The sequence below is a fragment of the Tachyglossus aculeatus genome, chromosome 15 (assembly GCF_015852505.1).
Source record: "Tachyglossus aculeatus isolate mTacAcu1 chromosome 15, mTacAcu1.pri, whole genome shotgun sequence".
In the NCBI taxonomy this organism is placed as follows: Eukaryota; Metazoa; Chordata; class Mammalia; order Monotremata; family Tachyglossidae; genus Tachyglossus; species Tachyglossus aculeatus.
The window spans coordinates 15,168,362-15,186,128 of record NC_052080.1 but is presented as its reverse complement, the minus strand read 5'-3'; the positions used below and the strand labels follow the sequence as shown (position 1 = coordinate 15,186,128).

General features: G+C 38.9%; 1 protein-coding gene across 1 annotated transcript in view; it reads left to right on the top strand.

Annotated features, from left to right (window-relative positions):
* The window catches only part of TUBGCP5 (tubulin gamma complex associated protein 5), a 155,239-nt gene that overhangs the window by 69,395 nt on the left and 68,077 nt on the right, over positions 1–17,767 (top strand). Inside the window, exon 11 of the mRNA XM_038757204.1 lies at positions 12,565–12,767. Within this exon, the coding sequence (XP_038613132.1) occupies positions 12,565–12,767 (203 nt within the window). The remainder of the gene's footprint in view (positions 1–12,564; positions 12,768–17,767) is intronic.

The window sequence follows — 17,767 nt, the reverse complement described above, 5'->3', positions numbered from 1 at the left end:
ATTATTATTATGACGGTACATGGCACATAGCGCTTACTAAATGCCATCATCATTACTATTATTATTAGAACGGTGCTTGGCACATAGTAAGCGCTTAATAAATGCCATCAGTAATATTATTATTACTAGAACAATGCTTTAGACATAGTAAGCGCTTAATAAATGCCATCATCATTATTATTATTAGAACGGTGCTTGGCATTCATTCCGTGGTATTTATTGAGCGCTTCCTGTGTGCAGAGCACTGTACTAAGCGCTTGGGAAGTCCAAGCTGGCAACATATAGAGACGGTCCCTACCCGACAGCGGGCTCACAGTCTAGTAAGCGCTTAATAAATGCCATCATTATTATTATTATTAGAACAGTGCTTTGCACATAGTGAGTGCTTAATAAATGCCATCATCATTATTATTATCATTATTATTAGAACAGTGCTGGGCACATAATAAGCGCTTAATAAATGCCATCATTATTATTATTATTAGAGCGGTGCTTGGCACATAGTAAGCGCTTAATACATGCCATCATTACTGTTATTGCTATTATTACAACGGTGCTTGGCACATAGTAAGCGCTTAATAAATGCCATCATCATTATTATTATTAGAACGGTGCTTGGCATTCATTCCATGGTATTTATTGAGCGCTTCCTGTGTGCAGAGCACTGTACTAAGCGCTTGGGAAGTCCAAGTTGGCAACATATAGAGACGGTCCCTACCCAACAATGGGCTCACAGTCTAGTAAGCGCTTAATAAATGCCATCATTATTATTATTATTATTATTAGAACAGTGCTTTGTACATAGTAAATGCTTAATCATCATTATTATTATCATTATTATTAGAACAGTGCTTGGCACATAATAAGCGCTTAATAAATGCCATCATTATTATTATTATTATTAGAACGGTGCTTGGCACATAGTAAGTGCTTAATACATGCCATCATTACTGTTATTGTTATTATTAGAACGGTGCTTTGCACATAGTAAGCGCTTAATAAATGCCATCATCATTATTATTATTAGAACGGTGCTTGGCACATAGTAAGCGCTTAATAAATGCCATTATTATTATTATGACGGTACTTGGCACATAGCGCTTACTAAATGCCATCATCATTACTATTATTATTAGAACGGTGCTTGGCACATAGTAAGCGCTTAATACATGCCATCATTAATATTATTATTACTAGAACAATGCTTTAGACATAGTAAGCGCTTAATAAATGCCATCATCATTATTATTGTTAGAACGGTGCTTGGCATTCATTCCATGGTATTTATTGAGCGCTTCCTGTGTGCAGAGCACTGTACTAAGCGCTTGGGAAGTCCAAGCTGGCAACATATAGAGACGGTCCCTAACCGACAATGGGCTCACAGTCTAGTAAGCGCTTAATAAATGCCATCATTATTATTATTATTAGAACAGTGCTTTGCACGTAGTAAGCGCTTAATAAATGCCATCATCATTATTATTATCATTATTATTAGAACAGTGCTTGGCACATAATAAGCGCTTAATGCCATCATTATTATTATTATTATTACTAGAACGGTGCTTGGCACATAGTAAGTGCTTAATACATGCCATCATTACTGTTATTGCTATTATTACAACGGTGCTTGGCACATAGTAAGCGCTTAATAAATGCCATCATCATCATTATTATTATTATTAGAACGGTGCTTGGCACATAGTAAGTGCTTAATACATGCCATCATTACTGTTATTGCTATTATTACAATGGTGCTTGGCACATAGTAAGCGCTTAATAAATGCCATCATCATTATTATTATTAGAACGGTGCTTGGCATTCATTCCATGGTATTTATTGAGCGCTTCCTGTGTGCAGGGCACTGTACTAAGCGCTTGGGAAGTCCAAGTTGGCTACATATAGAGACGGTCCCTACCCGACAACGGGCTCACAGTCTAGTAAGCGCTTAATAAATGCCATCATTATTATTATTATTAGAACAGTGCTTTGTACATAGTAAGTGCTTAATAAATGCCATCATCATCATTATTATTATTATTACTATTAGAACAGTGCTTGGCACAGAATAAGCGCTTAATAAATGCCATCATTATTATTATTATTAGAACGGTGCTTGGCACATAGTAAGTGCTTAATACATGCCATCATTACTGTTATTGCTATTATTACAACGGTGCTTGGCACATAGTAAGCGCTTAATAAATGCCATTATTATTATTATAACGGTACTTTGCACATAGCGCTTAATACATGCCATCATTACTGTTATTGCTATTATTAGAGCGGTGCTTGGCACATAGTAAGCGCTTAATAAATGCCATTATTATTATTATAACGGTACGTGGCACATAGCGCTTACTAAATGCCCTCATCATTACTATTATTATTATTAGAACGGTGCTTGGCACATAGTAAGTGCTTAATACGTGCCATCATTACTGTTATTGTTATTATTAGAATGGTGCTTGGCACATAGTAAGCGCTTGATAAATGCCATCATCATTATTATTATTAGAACAGTGCTTGGCACCTAGTAAGCGCTTAATAAATGCCATTATTATTATTATTATTATTATTAGAACGGTGCTTGGCACATAGTGCTTACTAAATGCCATCATCATTATTATTATTGTTAGAATGGTGCTGGGCACATAGTAAGTGCTCACTAAATGCCATCATCGTCACTATTATTATTATTATTATTAGGATGGTCCTTGGCATATAGTAAGCACTTACTAAATGCCATCATCATTATTATTATTAGAACAGTGCTGGGCACATAGTAAGTGCTTACTAAATGCCGTCATCTAACTATTATTATTAGAACAGTGCTTTGCACATAGTAAGCGCTTAGTACATGCCACCATCATTATTATTATTATTATTATTAGGACGGTACTTGGCACATAGTAAACGCTTAATACATGCCATCATTACTGTTAGTGTTATTATTAGAACGGTGCTTGGCACATAGTAAGCGCTTAATAAATGCCATTATTATTATTATTATTAGAACGGTGCTTGGCACATAGTGCTTACTAAATGCCATCATCATTATTATTATTAGAATGGTGCTGGGCACATAGTAAGTGCTCACTAAATGCCATCATCATCACTATTATTATTATTATTATTAGGATGGTCCTTGGCATATAGTAAGCACTTACTAAATGCCATCATCATTATTATTATTAGAACAGTGCTGGGCACATAGTAAGTGCTTACTAAATGCCGTCATCTAACTATTATTATTAGAACAGTGCTTTGCACATAGTAAGCGCTTAGTACATGCCACCATCATTATTATTATTATTATTATTATTAGGACGGTACTTGGCACATAGTAAACGCTTAATACATGCCATCATTACTGTTAGTGTTATTATTAGAACGGTGCTTGGCACATAGTAAGTGCTTAATAAATGCCATCATCATTATTATTATTAGAATGGTGCTTGGCACATAGTAAGCGCTTAATAAATGCCATTATTAATATTATGACGGTACTTGGCACATAGCGCCTACTAAATGCCATCATCATTACTATTATTATTAGAACGGTGCTTGGCACATAGTAAGCGCTTAATACATGCCATCATTAATATTATTATTACTAGAACAATGCTTTAGACATAGTAAGCGCTTAATAAATGCCATCATCATTATTATTGTTAGAACGGTGCTTGGCATTCATTCCATGGTATTTATTGAGCGCTTCCTGTGTGCAGAGCACTGTACTAAGCGCTTGGGAAGTCCAAGCTGGCAACATATAGAGACGGTCCCTACCCGACAACGGGCTCACAGTCTAGTAAGCGCTTAATAAATGCCATCATTATTATTATTATTAGAACAGTGCTTTGCACGTAGTAAGCGCTTAATAAATGCCATCATCATTATTATTATCATTATTATTAGAACAGTGCTTGGCACATAATAAGTGCTTAATAAATGCCATCATTATTATTATTATTAGAGCGGTGCTTGGCACATAGTAAGTGCTTAATACATGCCATCATTACTGTTATTGCTATTATTAGAACGGTGCTTTGCACATAGTAAGCGCTTAATAAATGCCATCATCATTATTAGTATTAGAACGGTGCTTGGCACATAGTAAGCGCTTAATAAATGCCATTATTATTATTATGACGGTACTTGGCACATAGCGCTTACTAAATGCCATCATCATTACTATTATTATTAGAACGGTGCTTGGCACATAGTAAGCGCTTAATACATGCCATCAGTAACTAGAACAATGCTTTAGACATAGTAAGCGCTTAATAAATGCCATCATCATTATTATTGTTAGAACGGTGCTTGGCATTCATTCCATGGTATTTATTGAGCGCTTCCTGTGTGCAGAGCACTGTACTAAGCGCTTGGGAAGTCCAAGTTGGCAACATATAGAGACGGTCCCTAACCAACAATGGGCTCACAGTCTAGTAAGCGCTTAATAAATGCCATCATTATTATTATTATTAGAACAGTGCTTTGTACATAGTAAGCGCTTAATAAATGGCATCATCATTATTATTATCATTACTATTAGAACAGTGCTTGGCACATAATAAGCGCTTAATAAATGCCATCATTATTATTATTATTAGAACGGTGCTTGGCACATAGTAAGTGCTTAATACATGCCATCATTACTGTTATTGTTATTATTAGAACGGTGCTTTGCACGTAGTAAGCGCTTAATAAATGCCATTATTATTATTATAACGGTACTTTGCACATAGCGCTTAATACATGCCATCATTACTGTTATTGCTATTATTACAACGGTGCTTGGCACATAGTAAGCGCTTAATAAATGCCATTATTATTATTATTATAACGGTACGTGGCACATAGCGCTTACTAAATGCCCTCATCATTACTATTATTATTATTAGAACGGTGCTTGGCACATAGTAAGTGCTTAATACGTGCCATCATTACTGTTATTGTTATTATTAGAATGGTGCTTGGCACATAGTAAGCGCTTGATAAATGCCATCATCATTATTATTATTAGAACAGTGCTTGGCACATAGTAAGCGCTTAATAAATGCCATTATTATTATTATTATTAGAACGGTGCTTGGCACATAGTGCTTACTAAATGCCATCATCATTAGTATTATTAGAATGGTGCTGGGCACATAGTAAGTGCTCACTAAATGCCATCATCGTCACTATTATTATTATTATTATTAGGATGGTCCTTGGCATATAGTAAGCACTTACTAAATGCCATCATCATTATTATTATTAGAACAGTGCTGGGCACATAGTAAGTGCTTACTGAATGCCGTCATCTAACTATTATTATTAGAACAGTGCTTTGCACATAGTAAGCGCTTAGTACATGCCACCATCATTATTATTATTATTATTATTAGGACGGTACTTGGCACATAGTAAACGCTTAATACATGCCATCATTACTGTTAGTGTTATTATTAGAACGGTGCTTGGCACATAGTAAGTGCTTAATAAATGCCATCATCATTATTATTATTAGAATGGTGCTTGGCACATAGTAAGCGCTTAATAAATGCCATTATTAATATTATGACGGTACTTGGCACATAGCGCTTACTAAATGCCATCATCATTACTATTATTATTAGAACGGTGCTTGGCACATAGTAAGCGCTTAATACATGCCATCATTAATATTATTATTACTAGAACAATGCTTTAGACATAGTAAGCGCTTAATAAATGCCATCATCATTATTATTATTAGAACGGTGCTTGGCATTCATTCCATGGTATTTATTGAGCGCTTCCTGTGTGCAGAGCACTGTACTAAGCGCCTGGGAAGTCCAAGCTGGCAACATATAGAGACGGTCCCTACCCGACAACGGGCTCACAGTCTAGTAAGCGCTTAATAAATGCCATCATTATTAGTATTATTAGAACAGTGCTTTGCACGTAGTAAGTGCTTAATAAATGCCATCATCATTATTATTATCATTATTATTAGAACAGTGCTTGGCACATAATAAGCGCTTAATAAATGCCATCATTATTATTATTATTATTATTAGAACGGTGCTTGGCACATAGTAAGTGCTTAATACATGCCATCATTACTGTTATTGCTATTATTACAACAGTGCTTGGCACATAGTAAGCGCTTAATAAATGCCATCATCATTATTATTATTAGAACGGTGCTTGGCATTCATTCCATGGTATTTATTGAGCGCTTCCTGTGTGCAGAGCACTGTACTAAGCGCTTGGGAAGTCCAAGCTGGCAACATATAGAGACGGTCCCTACCCGACAACGGGCTCACAGTCTAGTAAGCGCTTAATAAATGCCATCATTATTAGTATTATTAGAACAGTGCTTTGCACGTAGTAAGCGCTTAATAAATGCCATCATCATTATTATTATCATTATTATTAGAACAGTGCTTGGCACATAATAAGTGCTTAATAAATGCCATCATTATTATTATTATTATTACTAGAACGGTGCTTGGCACATAGTAAGTGCTTAATACATGCCATCATTACTGTTATTGCTATTATTACAACGGTGCTTGGCACATAGTAAGCGCTTAATAAATGCCATCATCATTATTATTATTATTATTATTAGAACGGTGCTTGGCACATAGTAAGCGCTTAATAAATGCCATCATCATTATTATTATTAGAACGGTGCTTGGCATTCATTCCATGGTATTTATTGAGCGCTTCCTGTGTGCAGAGCACTGTACTAAGCGCTTGGGAAGTCCAAGCTGGCAACATATAGAGACGGTCCCTACCCAACAGCGGGCTCACAGTCTAGTAAGCGCTTAATAAATGCCATCATTATTATTATTATTAGAACAGTGCTTTGTACATAGTAAGCGCTTAATAAATGCTATTATCATTATTATTAGAACAGAATAAGGACGATGATGATGATGGCATTTAGTAAGCACTCGCTATGTGCCAAGCACCGTCCTAAGAATAATAATAATAATAATAATAATGGCGGCATGTATTCAGCGCTTACTATGTGCAAAGCACCGTTCTAATAATAATAATAATAATAATAGTAATGACGATGGCATTTAGCGAGCGCTTCCTATGTGCCCGGCACCATTCTGATAATAAGGACGATGATGATGGCATTTAGTAAGCGCTCGCTATGTGCCAAGCCCCGTCCTAACAATAATAATAATAATAATGGCGGCATGTATTGAGCGCTTACTATGTGCAAAGCACCGTTCTAATAATAATAATAATAATAGTGATGATGATGGCATTTAGTGAGCACTTACCAGCACCGTTCTAATAATAATAATGATGAAGGCATTTAGTAAGCGCTTACTATGTGCCAAGCACCATCCTAATAATAATAATAATAATAATGGTGGCATGTATTCAGCGCTTACTATGTGCAAAGCACTGTTCTAACAATAATAATAGTAATGATGATGGCATTTAGTAAGCACTTCCTATGTGCCCAGCACCGTTCTAATAATAATAATGATGATGATGGCATTTAGTAAGCGCTTAGTATATGCCCAGCACCGTCCTAATAATAATAATAATAATCATGGTGGCATGTATTCAGCGCTTACTATGTGCAAAGCACTGTTCTAATAATAATGATAATAATAATAATAATAATAACAATAATAATAGTCATGATGATGGCATTTAGCGAGCGCTTCCTATGTGCCCGGCACCGTTCTGATAATAAGGATGATGATGATGATGGCATTTAGTAAGCGCTCGCTATGTGCCAAGCACCATCCTAATAATAATAATAATAATAATGGTGGCATGTATTCAGCGCTTACTATGTGCAAAGCACTGTTCTAACAATAATAATAGTAATGATGATGGCATTTAGTAAGCACTTCCTATGTGCCCAGCACCGTTCTAATAATAATAATGATGATGATGGCATTTAGTAAGCGCTTAGTATATGCCCAGCACCGTCCTAATAATAATAATAATAATCATGGTGGCATGTATTCAGCGCTTACTATGTGCAAAGCACTGTTCTAATAATAATGATAATAATAATAATAATAATAACAATAATAATAGTCATGATGATGGCATTTAGCGAGCGCTTCCTATGTGCCCGGCACCGTTCTGATAATAAGGACGATGATGATGATGGCATTTAGTAAGCGCTCGCTATGTGCCAAGCACCGTCCTAATAATAATAATAATAATGGCGGCATGTATTGAGCGCTTACTATGTGCAAAGCACTGTTCTAATAATAATAATAATAATAATAATAATAATAATAATAGTCATGATGATGGCATTTAGTGAGCGCTTCCTATGTGCCCGGCACCGTTCTGATAATAAGGACGATGATGATGGCATTTAGTAAGCGCTCGCTATGTGCCAAGCACCGTCCTAATAATAATAATAATAATAATAATAATAATCATGGTGGCATGTATTGAGCGCTTACTATGTGCAAAGCACCGTTCTAATAATAATAATAATAATAATAATAGTCATGATGATGGCATTTAGCGAGCGCTTCCTATGTGCCCGGCACCGTTCTGATAATAAGGACGGTGATGATGATGGCATTTAGTAAGCGCTCGCTATGTGCCAAGCCCCGTCCTAATAATAATAATAATAATAATAATGGCGGCATGTATTCAGCGCTTACTATGTGCAAAGCACCGTTCTAATAATAATAATAATAATAATAATAGTCATGATGATGGCATTTAGCGAGCGCTTCCTATGTGCCCGGCACCGTTCTGATAATAAGGACGATGATGATGGCATTTAGTAAGCGCTCGCTATGTGCCAACCACCGTCCTAATAATAATAATAATAATAATGGCGGCATGTATTCAGCGCTTACTATGTGCAAAGCACCGTTCTAATAATAATAATAATAATAGTGATGATGATGGCATTTAGTGAGCACTTACCAGCACCGTTCTAATAATAATAATGATGAAGGCATTTAGTAAGCGCTATGTGCCAAGCCCCGTCCTAATAATAATAATAATAATAATAATAATAATGGCGGCATGTGTTCAGTGCTTACTATGTGCAAAGCACCGTTCTAATAATAATAATAATAATAATAATAATAGTCATGATGATGGCATTTAGCGAGCGCTTCCTATGTGCCCGGCACCGTTCTGATAATAAGGACGATGATGATGATGGCATTTAGTAAGCGCTCACTATGTGCCAAGCACCGTCCTAATAATAATAATAATAATGGCGGCATGTATTGAGCGCTTACTATGTGCAAAGCACCGTTCTAATAATAATAATAATAATAATAATAATAATAATAATAATAGTCATGATGATGGCATTTAGCGAGCGCTTCCTATGTGCCCGGCACCGTTCTGATAATAAGGACGATGATGATGATGGCATTTAGTAAGCGCTCGCTTTGTGCCAAGCACCGTCCTAATAATAATAATAATAATAATAATAATAATAATGGCGGCATGTATTGAGCACTTACTATGTGCAAAGCACCGTTCTAATAATAATAATAATAATAATAGTCATGATGATGGCATTTAGCGAGCGCTTCCTATGTGCCCGGCACCGTTCTGATAATAAGGACGATGATGATGGCATTTAGTAAGCGCTCGCTATGTGCCAAGCACCGTCCTAACAATAATAATAATAATAATGGCGGCATGTATTGAGCGCTTACTATGTGCAAAGCACCGTTCTAATAATAATAATAATAATAATAGTCATGACGATGGCATTTAGCGAGCGCTTCCTATGTGCCCGGCACCGTTCTGATAATAAGGACGATGATGATGATGGCATTTAGTAAGCGCTCACTATGTGCCAAGCACCGTCCTAACAATAATAATAATAATAATGGCGGCATGTATTGAGCGCTTACTATGTGCAAAGCACCGTCCTAATAATAATAATGATGGTGGCATGTATTCAGCGCTTATTATGTGCAAAGCACTGTTCTAATAATAACGATAATAGCAATGATGATGGCATTTGGTAAGTGCTTAATATGTGCCAGGCACTGCCCTAATAATAATAATAATAATAATAATGATGGCGGCATGTATTGAGCGCTTACTATGTGCAAAGCACCGTTCTAATAATAATAATAATAATAATAGTCATGACGATGGCATTTAGCGAGCGCTTCCTATGTGCCCGGCACCGTTCTGATAATAAGGACGATGATGATGATGGCATTTAGTAAGCGCTCGCTATGTGCCAAGCACCGTCCTAATAATAATAATAATAATAATGGCGGCATGTATTCAGCGCTTACTATGTGCAAAGCACTGTTCTAATAATGATAATAGTAATGATGATGGCATTTAGGAAGCACTTCCTATGTGCCCAGCTCTGTTCTAATAATAATAATGATGATGATGGCATTTAGTAAGCGCTTAGTATATGCCCAGCACCGTCCTAATAATAATAATAATAATCATGGTGGCATGTATTCAGCGCTTACTATGTGCAAAGCACTGTTCTAATAATAATGATAATAATAATAATAATAATAATAGTCATGATGATGGCATTTAGCGAGCGCTTCCTATGTGCCCGGCACCGTTCTGATAATAAGGACGATGATGATGATGGCATTTAGTAAGCGCTCGCTATGTGCCAAGCACCGTCCTAATAATAATAATAATAATAATAATAATGGCGGCATGTATTGAGCGCTTACTATGTGCAAAGCACTGTTCTAATAATAATAATAATAATAATAATAATAATAATAATAATAATAATAATAGTCATGATGATGGCATTTAGTGAGCGCTTCCTATGTGCCCGGCACCGTTCTGATAATAAGGACGATGATGATGGCATTTAGTAAGCGCTCGCTATGTGCCAAGCACCGTCCTAATAATAATAATAATAATAATAATAATAATAATAATGGCGGCATGTATTGAGCGCTTACTATGTGCAAAGCACCGTTCTAATAATAATAATAATAATAATAATAGTCATGACGATGGCATTTAGTGAGCGCTTCCTATGTGCCCGGCACCGTTCTGATAATAAGGACGATGATGATGATGGCATTTAGTAAGCGCTCGCTATGTGCCAAGCACCGTCCTAACAATAATAATAATAATAATGGCGGCATGTATTCAGCGCTTACTATGTGCAAAGCACCGTTCTAATAATAATAATAATAATAGTCATGATGATGGCATTTAGCGAGCGCTTCCTATGTGCCCGGCACCGTTCTGATAATAAGGACGATGATGATGATGGCATTTAGTAAGCGCTCACTATGTGCCAAGCACCGTCCTAATAATAATAATAATAATGGCGGCATGTATTGAGCGCTTACTATGTGCAAAGCACCGTTCTAATAATAATAATAATAATAATAATAGTCATGATGATGGCATTTAGCGAGCGCTTCCTATGTGCCCGGCACTGTTCTGATAATAAGGACGATGATGATGGCATTTAGTAAGCGCTCGCTATGTGCCAACCACCGTCCTAATAATAATAATAATAATAATGGCGGCATGTATTGAGCGCTTACTATGTGCAAAGCACCGTTCTAATAATAATAATAATAATAATAGTCATGATGATGGCATTTAGCGAGCGCTTCCTATGTGCCCGGCACCGTTCTGATAATAAGGACGATGATGATGATGGCATTTAGTAAGCGCTCACTATGTGCCAAGCACCGTCCTAACAATAATAATAATAATAATGGCGGCATGTATTGAGCGCTTACTATGTGCAAAGCACCGTTCTAATAATAATAATAATAATAATAATAGTCATGATGATGGCATTTAGCGAGCGCTTCCTATGTGCCCGGCACTGTTCTAATAATAAGGACGATGATGATGGCATTTAGTAAGCGCTCGCTATGTGCCAACCACCGTCCTAATAATAATAATAATAATAATGGCGGCATGTATTCAGCGCTTACTATGTGCAAAGCACCGTTCTAATAATAATAATAATAATAATAGTCATGATGATGGCATTTAGCGAGCGCTTCCTATGTGCCCGGCACCGTTCTGATAATAAGGACGATGATGATGATGGCATTTAGTAAGCGCTCGCTATGTGCCAACCACCGTCCTAATAATAATAATAATAATAATAATAATGGCGGCATGTATTGAGCGCTTACTATGTGCAAAGCACCGTTCTAATAATAATAATAATAATAGTGATGATGATGGCATTTAGTGAGCACTTACCAGCACCGTTCTAATAATAATAATGATGAAGGCATTTAGTAAGCGCTAACTATGTGCCAAGCACCGTCCTAATAATAATAATAATAATAATAATAATAATAATAATGGCGGCATGTATTCAGCACTTACTATGTGCAAAGCACCGTTCTAATAATAATAATAATAGTCATGATGATGGCATTTAGCGAGCGCTTCCTATGTGCCCGGCACCGTTCTGATAATAAGGACGATGATGATGATGGCATTTAGTAAGCGCTCGCTATGTGCCAAGCGCCGTCCTAATAATAATACTAATAATACTACTAATAATACTAATAATACTGATAATAATAGTACTAATAATGCTAATAACGGCGGCCGGTGTCCCCTTGGGCCCGCAGAGGGGCCGGTCACCCTGGCCACGGTGGTGGGCGGGCTGGGCCCCCGCCTGGCCCAGCTGAAGGTGCTGCACAAGGTGTTTCGCACGGGGGTGGCGGAGGTGCCCCCCGCCACCCGCAACGTGGTCCGGGCCTCCCACCTGCTCAACACGCTCTACAAAGCCATCCTGGAGTACGACGCCCTCGGGGAGGCCTCCGAGCGCACGGTAAGCCGCGGGGCTACTTGCTGAGCGCCCGCCGGGCCACCTTGGGCCGCGTCGGGAGGAATGGGGGGGGGGAAACCGCCGCCGAGCCCCCCACGGGCCACGACCCCATCGCCTTGGGTCACCAAGCGCGCTGCTCGGCGCCGAGGAGGCGCTCAATAAATACCTGCGTCTATCCCGGCGCTTAGCACAGTGCTCGGCGCCTAGGAAGCGCTCAGTAAATACCTGCGTGTATCCCGGCACTTAGAACAGTGCTCATCACATAGTAAGTGCTCAACAGATACCTGTATCTCCCCCAGCGCTTAAGACAGTGCTTGGCGCGTAGTAAGCGCTCAACAGATACCGGTATCTATTTGGGCGCCTAGGAAGCGCTCATCAAATACCTGCGTCTATCCCAGCGCTTAGCACAGTGCTCGGCGCCTAGGAAGCGCTCAACAAATACCTGTATCCCCCCAGCGCTTAGAACAGTGATAGTCACATAGTAAGTGCTCAGCAAATGCCTGTATCTATCCCAGCGCTTAGCACAGTGCTTGGCGCCTAGGAAGCGCTCAACAAATACCGGTATCTCCCCCAGCACTTAGGACAGTGCTTGGCGCGTAGTAAGCGCTCAACAGATACCGGTATCTATCCCAGCGCTTAGAACAGTGCTGGGCACCTAGGAAGCGCTCATCAAATACCTGCGTCTATCCCGGCGCTTAGAACAGTGCTCGGCGCCTAGGAAGCGCTCAACAAATACCGGTATCTCCCCCAGCGCTTAGCACAGTGCTCGGCGCCTAGGAAGCGCTCAACAAGCACCAGTATCTCCCCCAACGCTTAGGACAGTGCTTGGCGCGTAGTAAGTGCTCAACAGATACCGATATCTCCCCCAGCGCTTGGGACAGTGCTCGGCACGTAGTAAGCGCTCAACAAATACCCATATCTCCCCCAGCGCTTAGAGCAGTGCTCGGCGCCTAGTAAGCGCTCAACAAATACCTGTATCCCCCCAGCGCTTAGAACAGTGATAGTCACATAGTAAGTGCTCAGCAAATACCTGTATCTATCCCAGCGCCTAGCACAGTGCTCGGCGCCTAGGAAGCGCTCAACAAATACCGGTATCTCCCCCAGCGCTTAGAACAGTGCTCGGCGCCTAGTAAGCGCTCAACAAATACCGGTATCTCCCCTAGCGCTTAGGGCAGTGCTCGGCGCCTAGGAAGCGCTCAACAGATACCTGTATCTCCCCCAGTGCTTAGAACAGTGCATAGTAAGCACTCGACAAATACCATTATTATTATTATTATTATTATTATTATTATTATTATTAGGTCTCCTTATATGCATATTCATATATATTTACATATAAAATATATAAATAATTTACATAAATATAAATTTATATTATAGATTACAGGTATATAATTAATATAAGTAAATATAATTTAAAACAATTACAATTAATATGATTATATTCACCATTGAATTAATTGAATTTACTTAATTTACTTGAATTTAATTATATTTACCTTTACATATGATTATAAGTAATACGGTTGTATTTATATTATATAAATATAAATCTATATTTAGAGGTATATCATACTTACATATTCTGGATTCTGTCCCCGAGCTGCCTCCAGGAATATATATTCTATATTTATCTTCTAGACCGTGAGCCCGTTGTTGGGGTAGGGATTGTCACTGTTTATTGCCGAATCGTACTTTCCAAGCGCTTAGTACAGTGCTCTGCGCAAGGTAAGCGCTCAGTAAATACAGTCGAATGAGCGAAGGAACGATGCCAAAGTTGGCGCCCTTTTTTCCGAGCCTCCTCTTTCTCCCGGACGTAAAAAGAATAATAATGATGGAACAATACATTCTGGTGCTTATGCCGTCATTATTATTATTATTATTATTATTATTATTATTATTAGTGAATAACCTCTTTCTCCCAAACGTAAGAATAATAATAATGATAATGGAACGATTCATTCTGGCGCTTATGCCGTCATCATCATTATTTTTATTAGTGAATAACCTCCTCTTTCTCCCGGACTTAAAAAGAATAATAATAATGGTACAATACATTCCGGCGCTTATGCCATCATCACCATTATTATCATTATTATTATTATTATTAGTGAATATCCTTCTCTTTCTCCCGGATGCAAAAAGAATAATAATAATGGAACAATACATTCCGGCGCCTGTGCCGTCATCATTATTATTTATTATTATTATTATTATTATTATTATTATTATTAGTGAATAAGCTCTTTCTCCCGGACGTAAAAAGAATAATAATAATGGAACAATTCATTCCGGCGCTTGTGTCGTCATCATCATCATTATTATTATTATCATTAGTGAATAACCTCCTCTTTCTCCCGGACGTAAAAAAAATAATAATAATGGAACAATACATTCCAGCGCTTATACGGTCATCATCATCATCATCATCATTATTATCATTATCATTATTAGCGAATAACCTTCTTTCTTCCAGGCATAAAAAGAATAATAATAATGAACAATACATTCCGGCGCTTATGCCATCATTATTATTATTATTATTATTATTATTATTAGCGAATATCCTCCTCTTTCTCCTGGACGTAAAAATAATAATAATACTGGAACAGTACATTCCGGCGCTTATGCCGTCATCATCATTATTATCATTATTATTACTAGCAAATAACCTCTACTTTCTCCCGGATGTAAAAAGAATAATAATAATGGAACAGTACATTCTGGCGCTTATGCCGTCATCATCATTATTATTATTATTAGTGAATAACCTCTTTCTCCCGAACATAAAAAGAATAATAATAATGGAACCATACCTTCCGGCGCTTATGCCGTCATCATCTTTATTATTATTATTATTATTAGTGAATAACCTCCTCTTTCTCCCGGACGTAAAAAGAATAATAATAATGGAACAATACGTTCCGGCGCTTATGCCATTATTATTATCATTATTATTATTATTATTAAATAACCTCCTCTTTCTCCCGGACATAAAAAGAATAATAATAATGGAACAATACGTTCCGGCGCTTATGCTATTATTATTATTAGTAGTAGTAGTAGTAGTAGTATTATTAGTAGTAGTAGTATTAGTATTATTATTATTGAATAATCTCCTCTTTCTCCCGGACGTAAAAAGAATAATAATAATGGAACAATACATTCCAGCGCTTAAGCCATCATCATTATTATTATTATTATTACTATTATTGTTATTAGTGAATAACCTCCTCTTTCTCTCAGCCATGAAAAGAATAATAATAATGAAATAATACAGAATAATGAAAAATAAAGCAATAAAATAAGACCCCGGCGAAAACCTAGCGTTTAACGGACGCTGCCAATTCCTCCGTTGGCCGGTAATGATAATAATAATAATAATGATGATGATATTTATTAAGCGCTTACTATGCGCAAAGCACTGTTCTAAGCGCTGGGGTGATTCACGGTGATCAGGTTGTCCCATGGGGGGCTCCTGGTCTTCATCCCCATTTTCCAGGTGAGGGAACTGAGGCACAGAGAATAATAATGGTGGTGTTTGTTAGGCGCTTACTATGTGCCAAGCACTGTTCTAAGCGCTGGGGAGGTTACAAGGTGATCCGGTTGTCCCACGGGGGGCTCCCGGTCTTCATCCCCATTTTCCAGGTGAGGGAACTGAGGCCCAGAGTATAATAACGGTGGTATTTGTTAGGCGCTTACTATGTGCCGAACACTGTTCTAAGCGCTGGGGAGGTTACAAGGTGATCCGGTTGTCCCCCGGGGGGCTCCCGGTCTTCATCCCCATTTTACAGGTGAGGGAACTGAGGCACAGAGAGTAATAACGGTGGTATTTGTTAGGCGCTTACTATGTGCCGAACACCGTTCTAAGCGCTGGGGAGGTTACAAGGTGATCAGGTTGTCCCACGGGGGGCTCCCGGTCTTCATCCCCATTTTCCAGGTGAGGGAACTGAGGCACAGAGTGTAATAATGGTGGTATTTGTTAGGCGCTTACTATGTGCCAAGCACCGTTCTAAGCGCTGGGGAGGTTACAAGGTGATCTTTTTGTCCCATGGGGGGCTCCTGGTCTTCATCCCCATTTTCCAGAGGAGGGAACTGAGGCCCAGAGTGTAATAATGGTGGTATTTGTTAGGCGCTTATTATGTGCCGAACACTGTTCTAAGCGCTGGGGAGGTTACAAGGTGATCCGGTTGTCCCCCGGGGGGCTTCTGGTCTTCATCCCCATTTTCCAGGTGAGGGAACTGAGGCACAGAGAATAATAACGGTGGTATTTGTTAGGCGCTTACTATGTGCCAAGCACCGTTCTAAGCGCTGGGGGGGATACAAGGTGATCCGGTTGTCCCACAGGGGGCTCCCGGTCTTCATCCCCATTTTCCAGAGGAGGGAACTGAGGCCCAGAGTGTAATAATGGTGGTATTTGTTAGGCGCTTATTATGTGCTGAACATTGTTCTAAGCGCTGGGGAGGTTACAAGGTGATCCGGTTGGCCCACGGGGGGCTCCCGGTCTTCATCCCCATTTTCCAGAGGAGGGAACTGAGGCACAGAGTGTAATAATGGTGGTATTTGTTAGGCGCTTACTATGTGCCAAGCACCGTTCTAATCGCTGGGGGGGATACAAGGTGATGAGGTTGTCCCGCGGGGGGCTCCCGGTCTTCATCCCCATTTTACAGATGAGGGAACTGAGGCCCAGAGTGTAATAACAGTGGTATTTGTTAGGCGCTTATTATGTGCCGAACACTGTTCTAAGCGCTGGGGAGGTTACAAGGTGATCCGGTTGTCCCCCGGGGGGCTCCCCGTCTTCATCCCCATTTTCCAGAGGAGGAAACTGAGGCCCGGGGAATAATAATGGTGGTATTTGTTAAGCGAAGTGAAGCGACTCGCCCAGAGTCGCCCAGCTGCCAAGTGGCGGGGCGGGGATTCGTCGTCATCGTCGTCATCGTCAATCGTATTTATTGAGCGCTTACTATGTGCAGAGCACTGTACTAAGCGCTTGGGAAGTCCTA